This window comes from Bubalus bubalis, chromosome 17 (assembly GCF_019923935.1).
Source record: "Bubalus bubalis isolate 160015118507 breed Murrah chromosome 17, NDDB_SH_1, whole genome shotgun sequence".
NCBI classification, from domain to species: domain Eukaryota; kingdom Metazoa; phylum Chordata; class Mammalia; order Artiodactyla; family Bovidae; genus Bubalus; species Bubalus bubalis.
Genome location: NC_059173.1, coordinates 2,848,483 through 2,874,772, shown reverse-complemented (window position 1 = coordinate 2,874,772; position 26,290 = coordinate 2,848,483). Strand labels below are relative to the sequence as shown.

General features: G+C 47.9%; 2 protein-coding genes across 5 annotated transcripts in view; both read left to right on the top strand.

The window, feature by feature from the left end:
• The window catches only part of RNF185 (ring finger protein 185), a 31,525-nt gene extending 11,965 nt beyond the window's left edge, over window positions 1-19,560 (top strand). For 3 of the 4 annotated variants that reach the window (XM_006051026.3, XM_006051027.3, XM_025267323.2), the window contains 6 exons: window positions 4,386-4,607; window positions 7,330-7,348; window positions 9,389-9,501; window positions 11,184-11,238; window positions 15,175-15,292; window positions 17,174-19,560. In XM_006051026.3, the coding sequence (XP_006051088.1) occupies window positions 4,432-4,607; window positions 7,330-7,348; window positions 9,389-9,501; window positions 11,184-11,238; window positions 15,175-15,292; window positions 17,174-17,271 (579 nt within the window). In that variant the 5' untranslated portion in view covers window positions 4,386-4,431 and the 3' untranslated portion in view covers window positions 17,272-19,560. Of the gene's footprint in view, window positions 1-2,952; window positions 3,164-4,385; window positions 4,608-7,329; window positions 7,349-9,388; window positions 9,502-11,183; window positions 11,239-15,174; window positions 15,293-17,173 lie in introns of those variants that run through there. The other variant, XM_044929922.1, reaches the window with a different exon arrangement.
• Window positions 19,561-23,257: 3,697 nt separating this feature from the next.
• Window positions 23,258-26,290, top strand: part of LIMK2 (LIM domain kinase 2) — a 54,531-nt gene continuing 51,498 nt past the window's right edge. The window contains exon 1 of the mRNA XM_006051023.3: window positions 23,258-23,403. Coding sequence (XP_006051085.1) covers window positions 23,388-23,403 — 16 coding nt within the window. The 5' untranslated portion in view covers window positions 23,258-23,387. The remainder of the gene's footprint in view (window positions 23,404-26,290) is intronic.

The window sequence follows — 26,290 nt, the reverse complement described above, 5'->3', positions numbered from 1 at the left end:
GCTAAGAATTAGAATGAAAGTGATACGGTCTACCTAGAGTCGGCACATGCCGGCCTGTCCCAGTGCCTGGTCTGCTGCAGGACTGCTATTCCCTGCAAACTCTGAGGTGACCTGTCACTGTCCCCTGGCCATTCCTACCCTGCCACCTGCCATGACCCCGATTGTCCCCTTAGGCCTCTGTAGGAAATGTGCTGTGTGGAGCCTTGTAGGGCCAGTGAGTGGAGAGGGCAGTGAGCTGGGGCCAGTGGATGTATGTGCATCTCTGCCGGGAGCCGGCGAGAGACATTCCACTCGTGACAAAGGTCATGAGGAAGGAGGCTCGGCATACGCAAAGGCGGGATCAAGCCTCGGGAGTGCCCCCGGATATTCTCGAGCATCTACCCCCAAAAAACCAGAGTCTGCCTACTTTATTGCTTTGTGCTCTCACCTCTGACTTTACTGGGGACTGTCCCCCACCACCATCTCGCTCTCTCTGTCGAAGAGTTAACTTACAGCTCCAATTAATAAAGTTCCTGGGCAATTAGGAGTGTTTAAATCCATATCCCTCAGATGGCTCTCTAACTCGTCTGACAAGTTTACCCGGACACCTACAGCTATGCATACGATTGTTTACAGTCTCCCAGCCTCGAGAGGCACGGGAAGCTTAAGATATTCAAATAACTTAGAGCCTCTCAGAGAGTTAGAAACTGTCAGAATAAAACTAGTAAAAGATTTCATTGATGAGCCAATGCTTGCTGCCAAGTTTTCACATCCCCTGAATTGTATCCTTGAATGTGTATTAATTAATATAGTTGGTATGTAGAAAAAATAAGTAGTGGCCTTAGTGTTAGTAACTTTAGACCCTTAAGGTAATAAATTCTTCCCTTTGTAAACCCATTACACATCCACCCTATAGGAACGTAATCTTATCTTCGGAAGATGGCGCCAAACCTTGAAATAATTACTCTTAGAGAAAATAAGTCTTTGTTGATAATTCCTTGTCAAGAGTCATAAAATGTTAATAGGCCTTCTGGCCAGGAGATGATGTAAATCACCTAAACCATTTGTATACGATAAATTTGCAGGAAAGAAACCCTGGTTTTTGATAAGCATCAAAGACTGCTGACTTCGCATCCCCTATTATCCTCTATGTGTAACTTAGGGTATAAAAGCCCCTGTTGAAAATAAAGCTGTGGGCCTTGCTCACCAACGCTTGGTCTCCCCGTGTCATTCTTCCCTTTAACTTCCAGCTGAGTGTCCATCTGGAGCGCGGATATCCTCTGCGACCATTTATTTGCCTGGGCTTCTAAGACCCACTCGAGAAGGTGTCTAAGGTGGGGCACCTTCTGCTATTCGAGAGGGCGCCTGCGGCCTCCGTGGTCAGAGCTAACCTGGTGTCACGGGTTATATTGATTTTCCGCGTAAACCAAGCCACTCAGCTTCTTTTCTCCACTGAATTTTCCTACTGAGCTATCCTCATTCTATTACTCTTTATTATCTCTAATTAACATTTGAATAGGTCGCCTAGCCGTCTCTCCTTCGAATACCCTGGATCAGCCGGGGCTGGACCTCGGCACATCTCCCCATAGCAGCAGCCCCCTCCTAACTTGGTGGCTCCTACAAGTCACTGTGTTATCTCATACGGCCACCTTAGCAGCCTGTAGGAGGTGTGACATTTTCATTTTTCTGGTGAGATACTCAAGTCATCAAGACCTTTACTCAGAGGCCTTTACACGGCTGGTCAGTGTGGAGCCAGGACTTCAGCTCAGAACTCTCAGGTTTGGGAAGTGAAACATCAGGGAAAAAGTTTTTTAAGGGCATTGTTATTGTCTGACTTTAGAATACAGGTAAAAATGTCAGTATTATAAACAGGGAGGACCTCTGACCCCCACCTGCAAAGTTCCCCAGCCCTCCTAATCCCAGAAATGACTGTTGATGGTTTATAGTGTGTGCGGTGTAGACATTTGCTTTGTGAATGTGTGGATGTACACTCATTTATATAACCTATTTCTTCTTACCTAAATAAACTTATACTCTTCTGCAGCCTGACCTCTTTGGAAAGTACCTTTTATTATGGAAAATGTTCAAGCACACATAAATAATGCGATGAATCCGCATTCATCATCCAGCTGCAACATCAACTTCCTTGTTCTTGCTTCATCTTTTTTTTCCACTTTCACTTTTCCCCCTTGAGTACTTTAAAGCAGGTCCCAAACATGTTCTCTTTCCTTCATAAAGACTTAATTGAACATATCTAGCAGGTGAAAAAAATTTAAATATGACATTATCACAACCAATAAAAGTAACAGTAATTCTTTAATATAAACTAATGCCCAGGCTGAGTCGGTTTTTGTCAGCCATCTCACAAACGTCTTTGAGCAGGTGGTTTGTGTGAATCTGGTTCCAGTGAGACCCGCCTGCTGCCAGTGGCTGGTGTGTCTCAAGTCTCAGTTTATAACTCTGCGCTGTTTATTTTCTGGAGAACTTTGGTTACTTGTCCTGTAGAAACTCCCACATTCTGAATTTGCTGATTGCAGCTCCCTGGAGTTGTTTAACACGTGCCTCTGTGCCCCATATTTTCTGAAAATGGTCATTTGTTTTACAGACTTGATTAGAGTCTGTGTTTTAGGGCGAGGACACTTTGTTATTGGTGCTGTGTGCTTCCTGTTGCATCACATCAGGCGACTGTCATTAAGATCCATCGGTGAACCTGACCAAACGAAGGTTGTCTTTCCACATCTGTACACATAGTCCTTAATTTTAAAATAATTTTTTTTTTTTTAAAGAAACACACGTGTCAGGGTGCTTGAGTTGGAATGACAAAGAAAGGCCATAATGGGGCCCTCACAGACAGGCTCCTTGCTATGAAGAAGAGAGCAGACTTGTGGAGAGGAGGAAGTCCTGGACCACAGGGAAGGCTTGGAGCAGAGGCCAGAACAGCGCTGTGCTGCTGGCAGCCAGCTGCTCTTCTGGGACATTATGTAAAATGATGTAACTTGAGTGAAAAAGTGGTGCTGAGCTGGCTGCCTCTCCCTGCTCCAGTCACTGAGCTGCTGTCGTGGTGAGGGGTGCTCGTGGACACCGAATTCCAAGTCCGTGGTGTGTAGGAAGGCCCTGGGCCTGAAGGGACTGTGGCCTTTTGGCCTGGAAGCTGAAATCAGGGAGGTCTTCTGTTGCTCCAGGGGTAAGTCCCAGACTTGCGGTGGGCCTACCTGCGCTGGAGAGAGCGAGTGGGATGGCCTGCCGCAGCAGTCTCAGAGAAGGAGAGGGCGCTTGGAGACCATGGAGTCCAGTGCCTCAGTTTACAGATGAGGAAACCGTGGCCCAGAGAGGAGAGGGGAGGGTTTCAAGACCACCTAGCAAGTGGTCTTGGAACCACTATAAGCAAGCTGGAGGCTCACCTGTGACCAGCATCCAAGCCTCTGATTCTCTGACTGGTAGTCAGCTAGCATTTCCCCCTTGGAATTTCTGAGGTGACCAATTCTTACTCTGCACCTAGAATTTCTGGGTATCCTTTGGTGGTGTTCTCATGCTTGTTCTTGTTCAACTCCTGGTGGATCTTTGAACTGGAGGTGGTCATGAACGGTGGTCTGTTTCTCCCCGCGTGTGGTGCCCAGCTTGGTCTGTGGTGGTGCAGTGGTGGAGTGAATACAGACTGTGTCAGGAGTCCCAGCCTCAGCTCCACATCCATTAGTCAGCCAAAAGGTCTCATGCTACAGTTTTCCTGAGGGATAAAAGCTTTTCCTTCATTATATTTATATTTATTTTTTACTTACGGTAGGTGATACTGATTTTCTATTTTCAGCATGGATATAGCCTTCTCTTTCTTGAAAGTTGGTAGATTTAGACAAAATAAGGTAGATAGGATTCCAGCCTAGCAGAAGGGAAAATGCAAAAGATGGCAGTGTGGAAAATGTTGGACCAGATGACTTTTTGTCCTTGCCAGCTTCCTAACCTTTCACGGTTCCAGGGTTTTCTTTGTATTCTGGTGTGTGCTGGTCACAATCCTCTGGCTTGAGCAAACTCACCCACCAACATAGAGGCCGTCCAGAGTTACGAGCACGGCCTGTGAACTTTCAGTCCGATTGAGCATGTATTTGTCACTTGGGCAGTTCCCCGGGAGAATGGGAGTACACTGAGACGGGGTCCTGGTTCCAGCGGAGGCTGTCTTCTCCTTGTGCGCTGTGTTATTTACGTGGTCCATTCTGGGCTACATTCACGGAAAGTTTCTGAGTCATTTTTCTCTGGCTAACACCCCACGACTGCCACCCTCTGCCGCTTCTAGGAAGTCTCAAGGGTTCAGTCATAATCTGAATTTCCAGACGTGAGAGAAGATGGGGGTGTTGGTGTGGAGGGGGCACAGGGAGTGGGCTGCAGAAATGGGCAATCATGTCTCTGCCTTTCAGATTTCCCTGGGGAGAGTCTTCACCCCGAGCTTGCTGACGGCCAAGGATGGCAAGCAAGGGGCCCTCAGCCCCTGCGTCCCCTGACAGCTCCAGTGCAGGGGGGCCCAGTGGCAGCAGCAACGGCGCCGGTGAGAGCGGGGGCCAGGACAGCACGTTCGAGTGCAACATCTGCCTGGACACAGCCAAGGACGCCGTCATCAGCCTGTGCGGCCACCTCTTCTGGTCAGTACCCTTCCGTTCTTCTGGGGCACACGTGCCAGGTCTAAAAAGCTTGTGGCCCTGGACAGTTTTGGAGCATTTGGGTCCTGATATACTCAGGCCCAAAGGCAGGAGACCTGGGTTCTCATCCCCGCTGTGCTGCTGATAAACTGAGTGACCTTGGACAGGTCCTGTCCCCGCCCTGGGCTCCCTGACCCCATCGTTGAAGTGACAGTGCTTACCATTTAGTGAGCACTGCTCCATGCCCACTCGCTGCACTGAGCCAAGAGGCAGTTACAGCGCAATGGCCCTGAGCAAGGACCTTGCCCTGAATCCTGACTCCACCACTTTCCTCCTGAGTGACCGTGGGCAAGGTGCTTCCACACACAGTGCTTCATTTTATAGGGTTGTTTGGGAGCATTCAGTGACTTAGAAGAGCATGTAGAAATGTTATGTTTTAGCTGTGATCCTGATGTTTGTTACCATATTTTACGTATATCAAAATGAAGTGGCAGAGTCAGTGTCCGTTTCAGCCTTGGTGCTTATAGAAGCCCCTCCTGGCTCTGTGAATCTGGGTAGATGTCAAGATTTTATTGATTTATTTTTTTGCTCTTGCTTTTGAGCTGGACCCTGAGGGGCAAATTGGGGGAACTAGAGGGATGAGAGTGCCACCCAGGTAAGGTGCAGAGCGTGCCGCCTGAGGCAGGCAGTTTGCATAGTCGGGTTCATGTGAGACCTGAAGCTGCTGTGTGGGCAGGGAAGTATTAGAAGCAAGATGGTTAGAGGAGGATTGGGCCAGATTGTCAAACCTAGATTTGATTGAGCAGAACATGGAGCTGTTGAATATTTTTGAACAGAGGAGTGGTGTGAAGAAAGGGTCATTTAAATAACATGTCAGTAAGTTTAAATTGGCGACAGGGAAAAGGATAAATTTATTAGTGATTTTTTTTTGGAGGCTCTTGCTTTGATTATTAAGTTTTATGCAAGAACTGTTTGTCATCAGCCCTCTCTTAGAAATTGAAATACTCTAGTTTTGTGACTCAGGTATCATAAAACCAAGATTTTAAAAAATTAAGAATTCAGTCAGGGTACCGTTGGAAAGAACACATTCAAAAATGAAACAGATGCTTCCAACCCTAGTGGTTTGTCCCCAGGCAAATCTGCTGTCCTCACTCTGAACCCCAGCTTCCTTGTCTGTGAAGTGGAGACAGTTGCAGTGCCTGGAAGGTTAGTGTGACGACTGTTGAGTGACACGGAAACAGGAAGAGTCATTCAGCCACAGCCTGGCACACAGTGGCTGTTTAATGCCTGGGAGTGACCATCATCATTGTTAGAATCCAGAATTTTTCCTGGAGAGGCACCCCGTCTTCTCCCCTGCAGCCTGTGAGGGAAGTTGCCACTGGAGAGCTGCCACAATTTGGGGTGCCCTCTGCTCTGTTGGGAATGGAGTTGCAGGGCTAACGTTGGAGTCAGGTGTCTGTTATGTCCAGGGAGGTTGTGTGTTCTGGGTTATGAGGGTAAAGTTCAGTAATTGGGAAAGGAATTATCGTCTGAGTCCAGAGGAGATACGTTACGTCTGCGTTTTCTACTGTCCTAGCGCTTGGTAGGCATGCAGCAAATGTTTGTTGGTTGAGTGGATGAATGAATGAAGAGAGAAAGAATAAATCTGGAGGTAGAGTAACTTTTTCTTCAGTTCTGTAAATGTCTCCTGCACCCAGTGCTGGGCAGCAGAGGGAGAGGAAACTGGAAGCCAGAAGACTTCTGTTTTGTTTGTTTTTGACTGTGCTGAATCTCCGCTGCTGAGCAGGTTTTCCTCTCGTTGCAGCTTGTAGGCCTCTTGTTGCAGTGGTTTCTCGTGTTGCAGATGGCAGGGTGTAGGGTGCTCAGGCTTCAGTAGTTGTAGTGCATGAGCTTAGTTGTTCTGTGGCATGTGGAATCTTCCCAGATCAGGGATTGAACCCATGTCTCCTGCATTGGCAGGAGGATTCTTTACCACGTGCCAGGGAAGCCCAGACTTCTGTTTTAGTCCTGGTGCCACAGGCAAGTGGTTTCATGTTTCAGAGTTTGGTTTCTTCATTTGTAAAATGAGAAATCAGGCAGCAATCTCTCCCTAAGCTGAATGTAGACCTTTCTGCCAAGCTGCGTCCCCGTCTTTCCATTATTTCACGATGTCTTTACAGTGCCCTTGAACTTTTAAGCTGCTTCCTGCCTGCAGAGCTCTCAGGGCTGAGAACAGCCTGAAGATTTTTTTAAATTGGGTCTAGATCCCACCTTCCTTGTGAGCCTGAGGAGGCTGTGAACCCACTGAAGTTGAGTCTAAAATAGGACATGTGTGCATGTGCATGTGAGTGAGGATGCCCCCATGAATTTCCCTGCACAGAGGATCCTTAGCTTTTGTTGGTTTCATTCAGAGGTCGTAACCCCCCCAAAGGTTGATTTGTAGAGAAGCTGGTTTGCGGAGGGTCTGGAGCCTGGGGATCTTCATAAGTAGTGGGACTCCGAGGGTAGAGGTTCGGGTCTTGTCTCCATTGCTTCCCTTTCTCTGTGGCTTTAGCTCGGTCTTTCCTAGTTTCTTACACCATCAATCCCCACAGGCTCTCTGTGGGTTGCAGTACTCCACAGTTCAATCCTGTTGCCCCTTTTTCTGCTCCCACCTTACCCAGTGTTTCTGTTAACGAAATCATTTTTTTACTTTTCCCCCTTTCTCTTTCTCCTTGATGAATGGTTGCCCTGGGGACTCTTGCAGTTGGCCGTGTTTACATCAGGTAAGATGCATTTCATTTTACTTTGTCTTTCATCAGCTGTGGTTGCACAAGACACCCCTGGTCTCAGGAGACTGCTGTCAGCAGCTGCAATCTCCCCTGCTTGTGGGCTCATTTGCCTGCGTTCCCCCCAACCCTGTGTATTCACCTGCCTGCTGACAGCCACTTGATGAAACGAGGTCAGTGGCGTCCCAGGCGGGATGCCCCTGACCACTGCCAGTGGCCTTTGTGGCTTTGGCAAGCTGCTCCTCTCTGGGTCTCATTCCGTCATGTGTAAATCAGATTGGATGTGATAGTATGTTAGATTTTATTGTTGAGATTGTGTTTCTATAAAAAGTACCTCCCATCATATCAGCACTCTTTCTAGCCTTAAAGGCCTTGAAAATACTAGGAAGGGGAGAACTCTTTTCGTCTCAATGGAGAGCTTCTATGAAAAAGTCTGTTTTCCCAGCATTTGATTATTATGAAAACCAGTTAGTAAGTCTTCTCCAAGACCCAGGCGCCTGCTTGGTGGGACAGAGCGGGGCCTGGCATTGACGGCTGGCTGTGAATAATCGCTGCTGGCTGACAGTCTCCATGGTTGTTGGCAGTCAAGCCCTGTACTCGTAGGTGGCTTGGGAATGTAGGGGGAGGTTAGAAGTTCCAGACCGCTGGAGCCTCAGAATCTGAACGGGAGAAGCAGAGGAGGCGAGAGGGCTTTCTACTGCGTTTCCAGGCTGTGCATTCTGACCCCAGTGGAACCTGGTAGAGCACGTCTGTTCTAAATTGATAGAGAGCACGTAGCACATTTTCACGCTTTTGACAGTAAAATAAAGGCAGTAGGATATAAAACCGTCAGATGCTGTGTTCTCCTTGCCCTGAAATTCTAGATTCACATTTGTGTGATAAATGACATATCACTGTGTCTAAAGGTACAGTTTATGCATTAAGATAAATATTGAGTGTGTATGTATGTGTGTGTATATGTATATAAAGAGAGATTATAAATAAGTATCTAATGTCTACAAAGACACTAACGTAATTATTTTTATTTTAATTTTGTTTTTGAGAAAAAATTAAAATTATTTTAATACAACCAGGGAAAGGACCTAGAAAACTCAAAATGGGATTGTTGTTTTTAATTTTGAAAAAAGTAGTTGAATGCAAAAATTAATGAAAGTGCATTAAAAAACACTAAGCAAATTTAGATAATAAGAAAAGTCTATCCTTAGCACATAGTAAATAACCAGAAAATGGTCAGTTTATGTCTAGATACTGATGACTAAGGTACATAGTTGTTGAGGAAATGCTGTAAAAACAAGAAACAGAAAAATATGACCGTCAGGATCATACAATTGACCATTAGGGGAGGTGGAGATTTAAAGTTTGTTATTTTGGGACTTCCCTGGGATCCGATAGTTAAAACTCTGTGCTCCCAATGCAGGGGGTGGGGATTCAATCCCTGGTCGGGAAACTGAGATCCTTCATAACACACGGCATGGCCAAAAAGAAAAATAAAGTTTGTTATACTTACATGTGCGTGCTCAGTTATGTCTGAATCTTTGCAACTCCATGGTCTATAGCCTGCCAGGCTCCTCTGTCTGTGGAATTTCCCAGGCAAGAATACTGGAGTGGGTTGCCATTTTCTTCTCGGAGGATCTTCCCCATCCAGGGATCAAACCTACATCTCCGGCTTGGCAGGTGGATTCTTTACCACTGTGACACCTGGGAAGCCCTTGTTATAACTGCAGCCTTACCTGAGACTGGGTCTGTCAGACCTCTTGACACAGCTCCAGGCCTGCAGTTTCTTCCTGCTGGGAAGCCCCGTGAGAGAACGAAGCATTAAAAAGCCTGTTTAATTATGATGGCATTTAAAGGCAATTTTGATTGCACCACTAGTAAATATTTATCAAGTGCCAGGTGCAGGATGAGAGACTTGGGTTCCTTGCGATGTTCCTTGCTGGTGCTCATGTTTCCAGTGTGAGGCCTCTGGTCCCCTGCTGGCTCTGACGGACCACACTGGTGGGCTTCCGCCCTTCATGCACTTTTGTCTCCTGCTTGCAGTGGTTGGAGACGAGACCTAACAGACAGGTGTGTCCAGTTTGCAAAGCTGGCATCAGCCGCGACAAGGTCATCCCGCTGTATGGCAGGGGCAGCACTGGGCAGCAGGACCCCAGGTGAGTCCATGGGGCCCCTCTTACTGCTCCCCGTGGACACAGACTCACTTCCATTCAGCACCCCTCACCCCCACCCTTTAGTGGGTGCTTAGAGACCCTCAGTTTCCAGATGCTTGGGATCCAGATGGGAGTCAGCCAGGAGGGGAGCAGAGCCAGGTTGCCACTTGCTGGGTTGTAACACAGATGTGCTCTGAGCACCTGCTCGTGGGCAGGTCATGTGCTGGGCAGCACGCCGGACTCCACCACCACAGGTGTGCAGAGTGCTGTGAGGGAGCCTGGGAAGTAGGATATCCAGCAGGAGGATCTGCAGGGAGGGCGGTGGGTGTAGCAGTGATGTAGAGAGTCAGGGGGAGGAAACAGGATTGGGAGACTTTCTGGGGTCTGAGATTTCTGGAGATGGAGGCATGAGCAGGTCTGGCATGCTGTAGACACAAGTACTGAGAGCCTGCATGGTGTGGTGCGTGCATGCACACACACACAAACACACTGTCTTCCTGCAGCTCCTCCCCCACACACTGTCTCTCTTCCAGCATCACACACACACACACACATAGGCACACGCATAGACACACACACACACACACACACACACACACACACACACACACACAGACTCTATCTCTCTCTCCACCCCCCCGCCCCAAACTCCTGCAGCGTCTCTTAGCCTTCCGCCCCACTCCAGCATACCCTGTACCCAGACACATTGGCCTTCCCTTAAGGGACACGCTTACCCTTTTACCTTCATGAGCCTTTGTATTTATTGTCCCTTTGCCCTTTCTACCCTGTCGGTCCTGTTCAACTCCCCGCTCCTCCTCTATAAATTCTCCATCTTTAATGAGCAGCCCTAAAGTCACCTCCTCCTTGAAGCCCCCTTTCCTCCCCACGTTAGGTGCTTGCACCCTGCTCCATTCAGTTGGCACCTCCATTAAAGAAGTGCTTTCTACACAGTAGTGTGATATTTTACAGCCCCCTTTAACCCACAAGCACTTCAGAAGTGGTGTCTGTCATAGCCTGCTGCCTGATGGGTAATGAGCAAAGTACTTGCCCAAGAGTAGTGGGATGTAAAGCTGAAGGTGATGGGGTGGAACAGAGAGACCCTGAATCTCAGCCCTCTCTGCTGACAGGCCATCTTCTGTTCCAGTTTGGATTTTGGGTTTTTGACACAGTGACCCCCTGGCAGTCATAACCAGTCTGGCTCCAGCTCTCTATTAGAGGAGCAAGCCAAGAGCAATCTGATGAGCATCTTGTAGCAAGTGGATTTTCTCTCTGGTTTTCTACACACTGCTGCTGCTGCTGCTAAGTTGCTTCAGTCATGTCCGACCCTGTGCGACCCCATAGATGGCAGCCCACCAGGCTCCCCCGTCCCTGGGATTCTCCAGGCAAGAACACGGGAGTGGGTTGCCATTTCCTTGTCCAATGCATGAAAGTGAAAAGTGAAAGTGAAGTCGCTCAGTCCTGTCCGACTCTTGGCGACCCCATGGACTGCAGCCCACCAGGCTACACACTAGGAAAAGGCAATTGCAGGCAGCACAGAGTTGATAGTTGATCTGCCTGGGCATTGGTTCACGTGCATGGCACGAAAAGGGGCCCTGGCCTTGACCTTTTTGGTGAAGGGCTCCCCCACTCAGGAAACAGATCAAAGCATTTCCTAATGGACTGACTTTACACCATTTCTGTTTCAGAGAGAAGACCCCTCCCCGTCCTCAAGGACAGAGGCCAGAGCCAGAGAACAGGGGGGTAAGGAAAATTCTAGAACAAACCTTCTTGAAATGAGCCCCTGGCTTTAGAAGTTTCCCTCTTGGCCCTACACTATTTCTCCTTGATTACAAAAGTAAAGGGAAATTTGCAAAATACAGAAAGGAAAAGAGGGGAGAAAATAACTTACAATCACACCATCCAGAGATAACCACTGGAAACATTTTGGTCTGTGTACTTTTCTATTTTTCTATAATTATCTGTGTACACAAACTTTATAGATTTGTGTGTGTATCTTTTACAGATAGATCTGTTTGTATACATATATTTTTATTTTTATGGCATTTGGCTCCTGTTTTGTAACCACCTTTTAAAATTTTATTCTTTATTTTTAAATTAAAAAATTTATTTTTTAAAAAATATTTCTTTTTAAAATTTTATTTAATGCCTTCTGTATGCTGGGCATCAATCTAGGCACTGGTGATGTACATAGTGGACATACTAAAGATCCCTGCGTCTATGGAGTTCATAGGCAGCTCTGGGAGATATTTCAGGTTCCGTTCCAGACTGCCACAGTAGAGTGAGTATCACAGTAAAGCAAGTCACACAATTTTTTTGGTGTTCCCAGTGCGTATAAAAGTTATGTTTGCGCTATAGTCTATTAAATGTGTAATAAGCAGACATAATTTTTAGACAGTAAATTAAATTATGGCCAAAAAAAGTATATACTTCAATTAAGAAATACTTTATTGCTAAAAAATGCTATCATCTGAACCTTAAGCTAGTCTTAGTAGTAGTAACACCAGAGATCACTGATCATAGATCACCGTAACAAATATAATAATGAAGAAGTCTGGAATACTGCAAGAATTAGCAAAATATGATAAATGAAACAAATGATGTTGGAAAAATGGTGCCTATAGACTTATTTAATGCAGGGTTGCCATAACCTTCCATTTGTAAAAAAACACAGTGTCTGTGAAGCACAATACAATGAGAAATGCTCAATACAATGAGAAATATCCTCAGAGAGGGAGGGATTTGTAATGATGTATCTTGAGATTTTGCATCAGTAATATTTTACTTCATGGCCATTTAAGTGATCAGATGGACTTAACGTAATTTATTTAATCTTTTGGATTGAATGGATATCTAACTGCTTCCTTTTCTTTTTTATATTTAAAAAATACTCTGATGAATTTTTTTTTGGCCACACTGCACAGCCAGCTTGTAGGATCTTAGTTCCCCAACCAGGGATTGAACCCAGGCCCTCAACAGTGAAATCACCGAGTCTAAACTACTGGACCACTAGAGAATTACCCTTCTGATGAATTTATAACTTTTTTGCAGGTTCACGATTACTGCGATAAATTCTTAGTAGAGTTACTAGATTAAAAATTTGCACATTTAAATGTGCACAAAACAAGTATATTTCATTTCCCCATCTTTTCGTCTGTGTGCTTGTGTATGTATATTTTTATGTAGCCATTAGCATTCTGCTTTCTTCTTCAAGAAAATTGTTTAATTTAAAATTTTTTATTTTATATTGGGGTATAGCTGATTACCAATGCTAAAATTTAATTTTGACAATATTTTCCATAATGTTCTTCGTGTCCTCTTTATTAGTTTTAATAATAATAAAAAATACTTATTTCATTGAATTTTGATGCATTATAATTTGTTTTTTTTTAATTGAAGGACCTTTTAGTTGCTTTCAGAATGAGGATCTTAGTAACAGCAGTGAACACTTGATGAATGATTATTATATGCAAAGAACTATATGTTCAGGCTTTATATGTATGGTCTTATTTAAACCTTACATCAACACACTGAACAAAAGAGTAAACTGAGGCTTGTGAAGTGACTTGTCCGGGGCCACACAAACAAAGCTGAAACCTAGACCAGGCTTGTATTGAAGTCCTGGCTCTTGACTACCAGATGACCCCACGTTAACCGTCCCAGGCTTTGGTTCCCAGCAGAGCATTGCTCCTAACACAGTAATCCGAGGCCCCAGGAAGGCGGAGGCCCTGGCTGTGAAAACTGAGATGTACCTCTCACGTTGACCAGTGCCACTCACAGCCGCCAGTCAGGCTTTGCTTGCTCTGCCCCAGGAGCAGAAGCCCACCACATGTGAGGACTTGTGGGGTTGCAGAGGTGTTGCTGGAAGTGGGGCTGGAGGGCCAGTCCTTGGGCTGGGCCTGAATGAGGTGGTGGTTCCTGATGAAACAGTTGCATCTTTCTAGGTAAGGCAGTCCTGATCCCAGGAGCTCTCAGACTCCACCAAGCTGGTTCTGAGTCGGAGGCTTTTCTGTACCAAGGAGATGGAAACCAGTTGTTTTCCTTCCCTGTACATCTTATCAAAATCGGCTGTTAGGCTTTATGGGTAGTGCGGCCCAGCAGGAAGTTCAGAGCTGGTGCCAGGCTACACTCAGTAGGGATGGGGGCGGCCACTTCCATGACCTTCGAAAGACTCACAAGTGCAGCCGGTCAGCTTTTTGTGAAGAGCAGTTAGCCCAACAATTTTTCTTATTAAAATTATTTTAAAATCATTTGTTCTAAGGATCTACCCATGGATGTAGAAGAGGAGAGTTTTTTTAAGATGTGCACAATAATTAAGAACATGGCGGGGGAAGGGGGGTGCACGTGGTTAAGACTCTGCACTTCCATTACAGGGGGCTCAGGATGGATCCCTGGTCAGGAAACTAAGATCCCAAATGCTGCTCAGTGCTGCCAAAAAAATAAAATTAAAACAATATGCTTTGGGACTTCGCTGGTGGTTCAGTGGCTAAAACTCGGAGCTCCCAAGGCAGGGGGCCCAGGTTCCATCCCTAGTCAGGGAACTGGATCCCACATGCCACAGCTAGCACAGACCTGGTGTAGCCAAATATTAAAAAAGAAAAAAAGCATGGATTTTCAAACCGTATTATTGATCTAGTTTCAGATCTAAACTCTACCCCTTACCAGCTGTGTGACCTTGGTCAAGTTATTTCACCTCTGAGCCTTGGTTTGGTCATCTGTGAATGTGGGTGATGCTGATGTAAGAATTAAATGTGATTTGAGTGTCCCAGTACTTCACTTGGTGCCCAGCACAAAGTTGGCCCTTAGAAAATAGGAGTTAACCTATTTACAGTATTGCAGTTCCTGCTGAATCTTTTCATGTGAAAGATGATGCCGGGTAGAATACATTATAGAGAGGAAAGCTGAGGATGATACCAGACTGCTGGCAGTGATCATTGCAGGCAGGAGTTATGAAGTGGAGGGTGAACAAGGAGACCTCTGACTTCTATGTCATTTATTCTTAACAATATGTGAATTTCTCATAGCAAGCATATATTACTTTTATAATCAGGAGAAAAGGTGTTTTGAAGTTTTAAAATTCTCTGTGACAATATTAAAAGAAAAATTTGAGGGAAAATACTTACCCATATCTTTTCCACCTGTGTACGTATTGTCTTGTACTTGTGATCATGGTGTTCAAACAGTTTTATCTGATAACTTGTCACAAGAGTCTTTCTGTGTTCCTGCATAGTCATCATAATGTTCTGTGCGAGGATGTATGGAAATTTTGATCATGGTCTCCATTGTTGGCTGATTACGGTTCCACTTTCTATTGCTGTTACAGATAGTGTGTAGCTTGTTCTATGTTCCTTTGTAATTGGGCATGGGGGTTATTGCCACTCCGGCTGTTACAAAGCCTGAAAAGTTTTCTGGCTAGTGTGGGACTCTGGGAAAGAACCCCTGGAGCTCTGAGAACCCTCACATGCATCAGCAGAGAGTTCTACTTTGGGTCAGAGCCAACCCTTTCTGGCATTCACAGCTCCTTAGCTGGGCCACCTGGAAGGGCAGAAGAGCAGAGCTCCTCTGCCTTGGGGTTGAGATGGGAGGAAAAGAGGGTGGGAGGTGCCACACGTAAGTAAGGTGACATGTGACAAGTAGGGGAGAAACCTGCTGGTTCTGAATTGCGTCTCTTCCACACAGGGATTCCAAGGGTTTGGATTCGGAGATGGTGGCTTCCAGATGTCTTTTGGAATTGGGGCCTTTCCCTTTGGCATATTTGCCACAGCATTTAACATAAATGATGGGAGGCCTCCTCCAGGTAAGACCCTGTTCTCTTGGTAATTTTGCTTGTGGACTCCTTGGAATTGCACAATATGTATGTTACTACATGGATAATCAGGCTTTTCAAAATGCGCTAAACTCTTTCCAGATTACTGGTAGTCTTGGTCATGACACTGCATACTTACCAAGTGTTAGGCATGTTCAGAATGCTTTCCATCATAAAGTCGGGGTCCTCCCAATGAGCCCATGGGACGGGGGTGCAATCAGCTCCATTTTACAAGTCAGAAAACGCTCAGTAGTGGTTCGCAAGATACTTCCCATGCCCTAAAATGAAAAGGGATAAACTGTACCAGCTGAGTAGAAGCATCGTCCTGGGCACATACCCCTCACCTTTGACCATTGGGGGCGGGGAGGGCAGGGAGACTGCATGGAGTCAGGACCTCTCGATTACTAGCATCTTTGGCCAGTTGCCCCCAGGACACACATGGGGCTGGTCCTAAGTCCCAGCCCTTTGGGAACTCTGCCTGGGTCTGCCACCTGCTTCTGCCTTTCTCCCTTCAGCCAGCTTGTGTGCCAGGTCGTTCAGTGTCGGGCAGGGTGGTGAGGTAGATGCCCTGGGCTCTGTTACAGTCTGATGCCCGGGCCTGGATCATGACCCTGGAGCTGCCGAGGCCACTGAGCGGAGCCTGTGCTCACCGGGGCCTCCGGTGTGCAGGGCACAGTGCATGGTTCCGGACCAGGAGCTCACACTCTCAGGACAGGAGCCTCTCCTGAGCTGTCCGTTCTTCTCGTACCTCCAGCCTGGTGCTTGGCACGTGGCAGACAATCCATGAGTCTTTGTTGCATACCAGCCTGCCTGACTCCACCAGAGTGCCTCACTGGGGAGGAACGCAGCACCACGCAATCTGGGGACTGGCCTTCCTGACTTCCTCCACCCCAGAAGTCTCTCCTCTGTCCATCTGCTGTTTCAGCAGAGGAGAGAGGTCCCGCAGTGCCGGGTGTGCTGTGCTCCAAAGGAGCCGGTCAGGGCCCTGGGAGGAGCAGGCGCCTGCCTGGCAGCACGGTTCCATCCAGCCTGGCTCAATCTCACCTGGGCTTTCCAGGCGCACAGAGTTCACAGCCAGGCTGCCCTCAGGCCACTCCACCCTCCTGCCCCAGTCACAGGCGGTTTTCCCTGTCGTGTTGGGTACAGTTCGCCCGTCTGGGATGGAGATTCTCCTAACTCCTTGCCCCACAGGCAGGAGGAGGAGCTCTGCGTAGTAGCTTTTCTCAGAGCGGAGAGGAGTGGAGACCCAGGCTCTCAGCCCACTTTTGCCCCGAGCCTGCTATGCACTAAGGGAGACAGGTCGTCTTGTCTGTCTGGGCGCTCATTCTTGCCTCGGAAAAAGGAAGGCACCCCACACGGGGCTCCCTGAAACACCTCCTGACTCACCAGTGCCGGAACCCGGAGACAGTGTGCAGAGGCTGAGAGCACAGCTGCGGGGTCTCCACCAGCTCATGGACCTCGAGATGTTGGGAAGGTCCCCTCATACCTGTGCTTCAGTCCTTGTTACACAAAAATGGGATAAAAAGACCTACCAGGCTGTAATGTATATACTAAACAGCACACATAAGATACTTAACAGATAGTACCTTTTCTTTTTTTCCTCTTAGACTTTCCTATTTCGTGTGCACCTGCAGGCAAAAACCCTCTTAGGATAAACTGGAGACTTTGATCCTCATTGTTACATGGTTCCACATTTTTAAAATAATTCTGATTTTGTTTTGTCTGATATTATTTGGGGTTGGAAATATTTCTAGTGTAGCAGGATTCTCTTGTAAAGAGACGAAGGTTGATGCTCTGGACTTCTGACCCCAGTGGGCAGTGTGCACAGCTGCAGCATTCTCACAGCCTCTCCCCTCCCTTGTGTCCCTCCAGCTGTCCCGGGAACGCCCCAGTATGTGGACGAGCAGTTCCTCTCACGCCTCTTCCTGTTTGTGGCCCTGGTGATCATGTTCTGGCTATTGATTGCCTAATGCTGGGCTCCCGGCCCACATCCACGGCAGGGCCGCTGGACCGGTGACACGCCACCCTCACTCTTAATGTTTGACTTCCTGGCTAATCCCGACCCCTGGAATCAGTGGGGTTAGTGACACATCAAGGAGTCTTGCTTCTCTCTCAGAGTTCTGGGACTCAAGACCAGCCGTTGAGGACCCTGGAGTCTGGCCACTGCTGTAAACACCCTGCTGTAACCTCAGGCCTTGGCATCGAGTCCGTCTCTCACTGGTTACACCATGAAATCCTGTTCCAGCCAGCTCAGCAGGTCCTGACTCCACACAGGGGAGAAGCAGGAGAAGAGGAAATGTCCAGTTTCCCCGAAGTTAACATTACAAAGACAAAGGGATGAGCCCAGTATGGGAACTTTCTTCCATCTCTTTAAATACCCCTTGGTGAGTGGCCTCTGAAGTCAGTGGGACTCCTCGAACAGAGAGGTTCCCCTGCCACATCCCAGTCCTGTTCTGTCCTGTTTCCTCCTCTTCCTCCTCCGCAGACATGCATGAAATTGCTGTTCTATTAAGATCTTAATTGCAGCAGCTGGAGCTGGGGTTGATTCATGAACTCACCAGAAACCCAAAGATATATTGCCTCTGGGCCTTGTTCAATGTCTTCGGCTCCAAAGCGGCCTGAATGACCTCCTTATTTCCTGACATAGATTACCTGCAGAGACATGTGGTTGCCCATCACCTTACCCTCCAGAACGGTGCACATCTGCCTCCTGCTCGGGGGCACCAACCCAGGTGATTGCCGAGCCCAGGACCGACTGCATCTTAGGAAAGATCTGCTATGGAACTCAGGTGGGGTTCCGAGCTCAGATGCAGAAAGGACTGAACAAGCAGCCATCCCAGAGGCCACAGGAGCTCTGGGTGCATCCTCTCCCAGACCCCCCAGAGGAAACTAGGGGGGGCGTGTTGAGTCATCCCAGCAGCATGTTGAAGACCATTCTCCTCAGAAGCCAGATTGTCCTTAATGAAGAGGCAGGGAGGGGGAGACTGGCATGTGACTCTCATTTTGGTATGGCTCCAAGACCTTCTGTGTGTGTGCTAAAACCAGGGGAGCACATGCCTCCAGAGCCCCTGGTGTTTTGTAGAGCCGGGCGCAGAGACCAGGAGCCTCAGCATGATAAGAGGATGCAGTCTTCCGTGGAAACCTTCCCCTGGAAACGTCCAGGGAAGCCATTCCTCCCCAGCCCTTGATCTAATTTTCACTCTCAAAAGCTTCTTCCTCTGAATCTGATTGAGGAATTGTGGTGCCGGCAGCAAGCCAGCTTACCGGGTGGGATGGTTCTCGCTCTGCTGGTCTGGCCTCTTCCTATAAGGCTAGTCTCTTGCAGGAGAGACCCTCGGGGTGGGGGGGAGGTGGATTTACTCTGGGGCTCTCTCCCTTCACCGGTCCACACTGCTCCTGGGTTTACCCCAGTTGAGAGGCCCACCTAGTGTGTGTTCCAGATACGGCTCTGCACAGCCTGTTGAAACCGAGACCTGGAGGAAGATGAGGGAGGCCCTCTGCCCTTTCCACTGCAGCCCCCTTCCCCAGCCCCGTACCTTTCAGTGCCAGAGCTCAGTGTTCAAACCGACAAAACACAAGTATTGAAGAGGTGGTTCGTTTACTGAGCCCATTTGGTAGGAATAAGCCACCTGCTTTACAGTGTGCCTGATGGATTTTAAACATTCTCTGGGCGCCCACAGAAGAGTGCTCTTTTTCTTACCTCTGGAAATCCCCAAAGTGTGAGGGCCCCTGAAGTTTCTCAGTGCGATGGCCCCACCTAGTGATGGGCAAGAGGACTTCAGTTGGATGGATCCAACAGAAATGGGTCTGCAGAAGAAAGGTTAAAGAAAGAAGGGTTGCAGGTAGGGAGACAAATAATTTGGACCCTTCAACGAAGTGGAGTGAGCCCAGGAGAGCTCCACCAGCAAAGGCATCCCAGGAAACTGTTAGAAAAGCCAGGTTGGCTCTGTGCTAATCTTGGCCCTGTCCCCACTTGCCCTCTGCCAGGAGTTGGGGCAGGAGAGCCGACTTGGGACTGCTGGCCCAGCCCCGACAGGGAGCCCCCTTCCACCACCACCCCCCCTGCAGACTCACCACGGCGCCTCTCTGCCGAGGCAGTTTTCCTTTCTTTTTGTGTGTGTTTTATGTTCTTGGTCCCCAGCCCCTCCTGCCACCTATCAGAAAACAACACCATGTACAGTGGCACACCTTGACCAGTCACTAATTTTCACTGTTGTGAAAGTGATTTGATTTAGAATTAAACAAATGGTTTTACATAACTGTGAGCTGTGGAGTTTCTGTGTCAGGGGAGTGGGGGTATGGGTTGGGGACTCATCACGCTGGTCTGGCCTCTTCAAAGCACCTTTGTGTCCTCAGGAATGTTCAACTGAGGATGGAAGTCTTCAAACACCCGTGGATAATTAGAAATGAGAAGCTTAGGTTGGAGGCCTGGTTTCATAGACAGCCCCACCCAAGTTGTGACCTGTCTGACAGGCAGACCCAGTTCTGATAAGTGTGTGGAAATGTGAAGCTTGCAGGCTGCCACCATGGAGCCTGGCTTGTGGCCCGAAAGAGCCTTGAGGAAAATTGGGTTGTTGAGTGTCAGCATGTCTCTCCATGTTCCTTGACAAGGCAGGCTGTCTTGTCCTCCAGCCGTGCCCTCCACCTTGAGCAGGGGCCGTGCTGCTCTGTGAAGTTCCTTGGAAGACGGTGGGATTACAAACCTGGCCCAGCCTCAGGCTCCCCAGCACATCAGAGCTATAGGTCATCCCTCTGAAAGGAGCTCTCTTCACCCTCTTAAACTTTGACCTCAGAGTTACCAAGTTGAATAGTGTCAAGATGTAGTAGAAAATGCAAAGATAAGGGAGCTCTAGGAGTTGATAAGCCCAGTAAGAAAAGGAAACAAGGCACAGAAGAACAGGACAGTAAAGCCTCCATGGAGCAGTCTTCCAACCCCAGTAACCGTCAACACAGGTCCAGTCTTAATTTATCCCCACGCTCACACTTCCTCTCCAATTCATTTGTCTTGTTGGAACACTGTTTGGAAGCAAATTCTTAGCCCATCAGTTAAGTATTTCAATGTGCATCTCAATAATGATTTTTTTTAAACTAAAATACTTTTCATGTACCTTTAAAAATTAATGGTACTTCCTTAATATCATGTATCTAATCATTGTTCAAATCTTCCTAGTTGTCTCATAACTTTTTCATACAGTCTGTGTTGAGATCCAAAATAGACCCATACATTGGTATTGGATGTCTTAAGTCTCTATTATATCTGTATGGTCCTTTTCCAGCTCTTTTCTTTCCCTTGGGGTTTATCTGTTAAGGAAACCAGTTCATTTGTCCTGTTGAGTTTTCTGTGGCTTCACTTTTGTTGTTCTCATCACCGTGGTATTAACCAAGCCTACTTACGCTTGTATTTCCTGTAAGTTGGTTGTTAAGTCTAGAGACTTGGCCAGATTCAGGCTTTATTTTTTGTTTGTTTTGTAAGACTGTGTCATAAGTGGTGGTGTATACTAGCCGCATCATATCAGGAGACACATAATGTCTGGTAGTCCCTCTTTGTGATGTTAGCAGCCTTTCCTGATCACTGTCTAGATGTTCTCTGCGCTGTGCAACACAGTAATCGCTAGCCACGGGTGGCTGTCAGTCTCCTGAAATGTGGCTAGTGGCCTGAAGAACTGAATTTTTTAATCTCAATTTAAAATCTCACATATGGCTAGTGGCTACCACACTGGACAGTGCAGATTTAGATTAGTTCACAGGGGTTGCAAAATGATATAATTGAAAATAATAATGTGTTAAGAGTTTAGAAACAAGACTGCACTTCTGGCAGAATGGGACAACAGAACTACAGAGGACATGGGGAGCAGTGGGGTCAGTGGGCACAGCTGGTGGCTGTAGGCATGGCAGAATGGCACTGGGGCAGAATGTGTTCAGGAAGAAGCAGAGTCCTGGGGTGATGGGAGTAGGAAGAGAAGGCTATAGGATGACATATGGTTAGCTCGTGAGGGCCTGGTTTGGCTGTTATTTTGTAGGCAGTGGAGAGCTATTATAGGTTTTTGAGCAGAGAGGTGACAGAAGCGTAACTCTGGACGATTCATCAGTCCATTTTAGGTAGGATGATTCAGGGAGAGGAGATTAGAGATCCTAGACTGATTTGGTTTGAAGCACATGGAAATGACACGGAGTGTCTGGCTGTTGACCAGTAGACCAGTTCCCTCAGGATGGCAGAGCTTGCACCTTAAGCTGGTGTCAGGGCCCAGGTTTCCATTTCTGTTGGCCCAGAGAGTTGATTGTGAGTTAGTCAGCAGTATCTGGCCTCAAGGACTGACCAAGCCATGGTCATGTAGTCAAACTGGACAGTTGACTTGGTACCAGAAATGCAGGGGGCCTTCTCGCTGCACACACAGGTCTTTTCTGCCCTCTAGAACTCCCTTTGAGTTCAGTGCTTTTGAAATGTTCTTTGTGTCCATGTTGAAAAGCTTTCTCTGGGTTATATCATTTCTGTAGACTGCTGTTCTCTTCCTTTACATTTTAACTTGAGTTTCTCAGAGTTCCCTCAGCTTCCCAGGGGGCAACTTGGGGGGGTTGTTTATCCCCTCACTCCCAGTGGGTGAAGACCATGAGGCTGGAGATGGGAAAGCAGGGAGAGAGAGTGAGGAAGGAGATGAAACAGACCTGGGTGCCTTGCTTTGGGGCAGAGGGAGAGGGAAAGCCTCCCGGGGGTCTTGATTTCAAGGCTGCCAGTGCCTGGGTGTCTGGGAAAATATAGTGTAACCTCTTCCATGTGCAGGACAAACAAAAGTCCCGTGCCTTTTGTCTAGCCCTGAGGTGGCTTGTCAGGAGAGTTCCCTGGATCCCCATCACTTTAACTCAACACACAATTTCGTCTTTACTATATCAGAGCAGAGATTTCCTCAGGCACTAAAGCCAGCTGCTGAAGAGGGTTCCCAGGAACTAACAGAAGTCAGACACATATCCCCCACTGCCCCTCAGCACTTTCTTCACACTCAGAACATCAGTGGCCCATCTGACCTGCATCTGGTTTGGACTACATGGTCAGGGCAAGAGGGAAGAGAACTGTGCTCACCTTTGCGTACTCCATGCTCACCTTTGCTGGGACTGGAGTCAGTTGGGATGAACTTCGTCATTGGTGGGAGTGTCCTGATTCATTTCCTTGGGCCCCCTTCCTGGTCATTTGTACACTTTCTTATGACCTAAATCTGATCTAAGGAAAGACCCAGCACAAGAGAATCAGACAGGAAGGACCTCAGGGACCAGCTGATGTGGTCAACCCTTCATCACACAGGGAACCAAATCCAGTGAGGGAAGTGGTTCTCAAGGCCATCAGCCAGGTAGTGGCTGCCAGAAACCAGTCTGCTGTCCTAAATCCTGGTCCAGGGCTCTTCTGTACAAAGAGGAATCCGAAAAGGGTGAATCCAGACCACAGGTATATTTCCACTGGAAGATCTGGTGTTCCGGAGTCATTTATGTACATACTTGGCTTGCTAAGGATCTGCCACCGAGTGTGAGCTTGCTTCTAGACAAGTGACTTCTCTGAGCTGGAAGCTTCTAAGAAAAGCTCACCCTCCACCACCCTCCCCAAAGCTCTTTGAGGGGTAAACCTGGTTACTCCAGATTCATATTCTTGATTCTTGCTCTACTGAAAAGAGCTTTGAACTGGAGATTAAGAGCCTGTGTTCGCATTCCAGCTCAGCTCATTTTGAGGCAGTCAAACTTGACCCTTTAGCCCTCTGTTTTCTTCATCCTTAAAATGGGTAGAGGGTCCTCTGAGTTAGATCTCAGGCCTGCTCTGAATCGCCCTCACCAGTTCGGGCACCCAAGGCGGGCGCCTCTAGCGCTAGGGGGCGCTAGGGCCGCCGCGGAGCCGAGTCAAGGGGGCGGGGCCTGGCCTCGGCTGGGCGGGGCGTCGGCGGGCGGGCCCCCGTGCCAGGTGCGGGTTTGGTCCTCCCCCGGCGCCGTAGGCGGTGCAACCCGCTCGCGCCCGGGGCTGAGGTCCTCCGGCGCCTGAGGCGGCGGCGGGAGCTTCGCGGAGCTGGTGTGGCAGCGGTCTCCTCCTCATTTCCGCGCCTCCGGGACCATGGCGGCGCAGGAGGGTAAGAAAGGGCCGCGCCGTCCTGTCCTGGGCTCGGGGCGCCTGAGGGGAGCTGGCGACCTCTCGGGGGTTTCTGTCTGTGTGGTCCCCGCTCCTCTGAGGGATAATTTGGCGAGTGAGCGCAGCGCTCCCCGAAGATTCGGAGGTTGTGGGGGGCGGGGAAGAGGGCTCGCGAGAAATGGGGGGCTAGCGGAGTGGGTCGGTTTCCCGCGAGCTGAGGTCCCTGAGGGGGGGAATGCCGGGGAGCATCTTTTTCTGTGGCCCTAGCGGCCTCAGGTCCTCAAATTAAAACTCTGGAAGCTGAGGAGCCCGGGTTTCCTTAGAGTGAGGGGTTTGAGGGAACATGGAGAGCACGGGAACCTCAGAGTTCGAGGCAGTTCTGAGGGAATGGAGAGTTTTCCCGGGTAATGGGTTTTCTGTGGAAAATTGCGGAAAGTATGGCTTTCCCCATGGGATCCAAGACTTCTGGCGGGTATGTTGCGGTCGGTCTCCTGGGCGTTGGGATTCTCTGAGGAAGTAAGCAGTGTGGGCTCTTTGGGGGTTTCGGGAGCGACGGAGGGTAGGGAGAGTGCATCTTTCTGGGGCAAGTAGGCTCCCGCCCCGGCGCTCTCACGGGGTCTCTCTGAGAGCAGAGAGGAATGTGGGCCAACACCTCCTAAAAGGAAGTATCAAAGGGTGAAGGGTAGCTTCAGGGTTAGGTTGGCTGGGCCTGCAGTCCCCTCCCCATCACCTCACACCACCCTGCAGCTTCCTGCCCTCCTTGTCTGTCCCCCAGCACCAGGACCTTACTGTTTCCCAGCCACCTGTGTGGGTGGCCCATCCTCTAGGTCGACCAGGGTCAGCATCCAGAAGCTTTCTAGAGCTGACAGGAGGGAATAGTGGCGGAGGGAGACTGTCCTGGATATCTGCCCCCTGCTTCCTGGCTTTCAGCTTGTGGACAGTCACTTCCTCCATCCTGAATACAAGGAGCAGGCCACCAATGGGTCACTTCCTCACCATGGGAGCATGGCATTTTCTCCTTACTCTTGATAATAGGCTTCTGGAGAAAGAGGGCTAGGGGTAGACATGCTGCCTGTCTCTTCCTGTTTTACCTTTGTTTTTTAGCTTCCCGAGTTTCTTCATCTCAAATGATTTCTAATTTTTTTTTTAAACCTCTAGGTAATGTCAGTTCCCTGTCTTGAACTTTGATCCTCAGAAACTTGTGAAAGATCTTAGAGTGCAGTAATGTTTATTGGCTCTTTGAAGGAACCGAAAAGCTGTCTGGAGGTATTAGTGCTCCTGGATGCATTAGTTTGTACATTCTTCCGTAAAAATATTTATTGGATACTTCTGAACCACGCGCTTAGCCAAGCGCTGAGAAATATAAACAAAACAGACACAGTTCTTACCTTTATGGTGCTTACACTCCTAGAGATGAACAGTAAATAAATGTGGTGAGCAATTGAGATAATTGCAGTAAGATTGCACCAGGGGCAAGTGGAGTGGATAGGGAATACTTTCCTTCAAAAAGCAAGTTTATACTGAGCCCTGAAGATAAGAAGTTAGTCCAGCTAAGAAAGGGCAAAGAACTTTCCAGGCAGAGGGAACATTAAAAAGGCCCCGAGGCAGGAAGGCACGTGGTGCCTTTGAAGAGCTAGGAGAAGGCCAATATGGCTGTTTTATGGGAGAGGAGACTAAGGTTCAGAAATTGCTTGTCAAGGTTGCAAAGTAAACCAAGTAAATGGCGTTGGTCAAAATTCATATTTTCCAGCTTCAAATATGGTGCATCATCCTCTCTATATCACAAGCACTAGAATGAAGTTGCTCATGGAGTCAGAGAAGGAAGTGGGACTTAAACTTTTACTTGTTATGTCTGAACTGTGTTCCAAGACAACAGATTCTTGTGTAACAGGAGAATCAGCAACAAAGAAATCAAATATTTGCTGAGTACCTGTGGTGTCTAAGGCACTGGGCTGGGTCCAAGTGTTACAGATGCTAGAGATAATGTAACTCTCGTCATTTTATATGTAAAGAAACTGAGGCCCAGGGAGGAAGATGGATTTGTCTTGGGTCACTCAACTAGTGGTAGAGCCAGGACTAACCTTTGACCTGTCCAGTGCTCTTTCCAATAGTCCAAAGTCCTTGAGGTGTACAGGGTCCGGCACACAGTAGGCCCTTGGTAAATATTTGTGGAAATGAATAATATGTGGTTTGTGCCTTTGAGATATTCACTATTTAGAGTAATTAAGGAAAAAAAAAAAATCAAGACAAGCTATTATGAGTCCCATAGGTGATAACATTTTGTGTGTGTATTAGTCGCTCAATCATGTCCAACTCTGTGATCCCATGGACTGTAGCCTGTTAGGCTCCTCTGTCCATGGGATTTCCCAGCAAGAATACTGGAATGAGTAGCCATTCCCTTCTCCAGGGGATCTTTATGATCCAGGGATGGAACCTGCATCTCCTACATTGGAGGCAGATTCTTTTAATATCTGAGCCACCAGGGAAGCTTTCAGGTGATAACACTAGGGAATTTCAAAGGTGAAGGAGAACTTTATTCATACATTCATCCCACAAATATATATTAAGTTCCTATTGTATACCAAACACTTCTAGGCCTGGGACATTCAGCACAGAGCAAGATAGATCAAATCCATTCCCTCATGAAGTGTATGTTCTGGTGGTGAGAGATAGACAGTAAGTAAATATATGAATATCATATGTCAGGGGTAACTGCTCGGAAGAGAAATGAAGTATGATAAGGGCATAGGTGCTGTGGGAGGTCATGGGAACCTCTGTGGTTAATGCCATCTGAGCAGAGAAATGAAACGTATCTGGGGGAAGAAGATTTTAGACAAGGAATACAAGAAAATGAGCAAAGACTCTGAGCCAGGAATGTGCTTGGCATG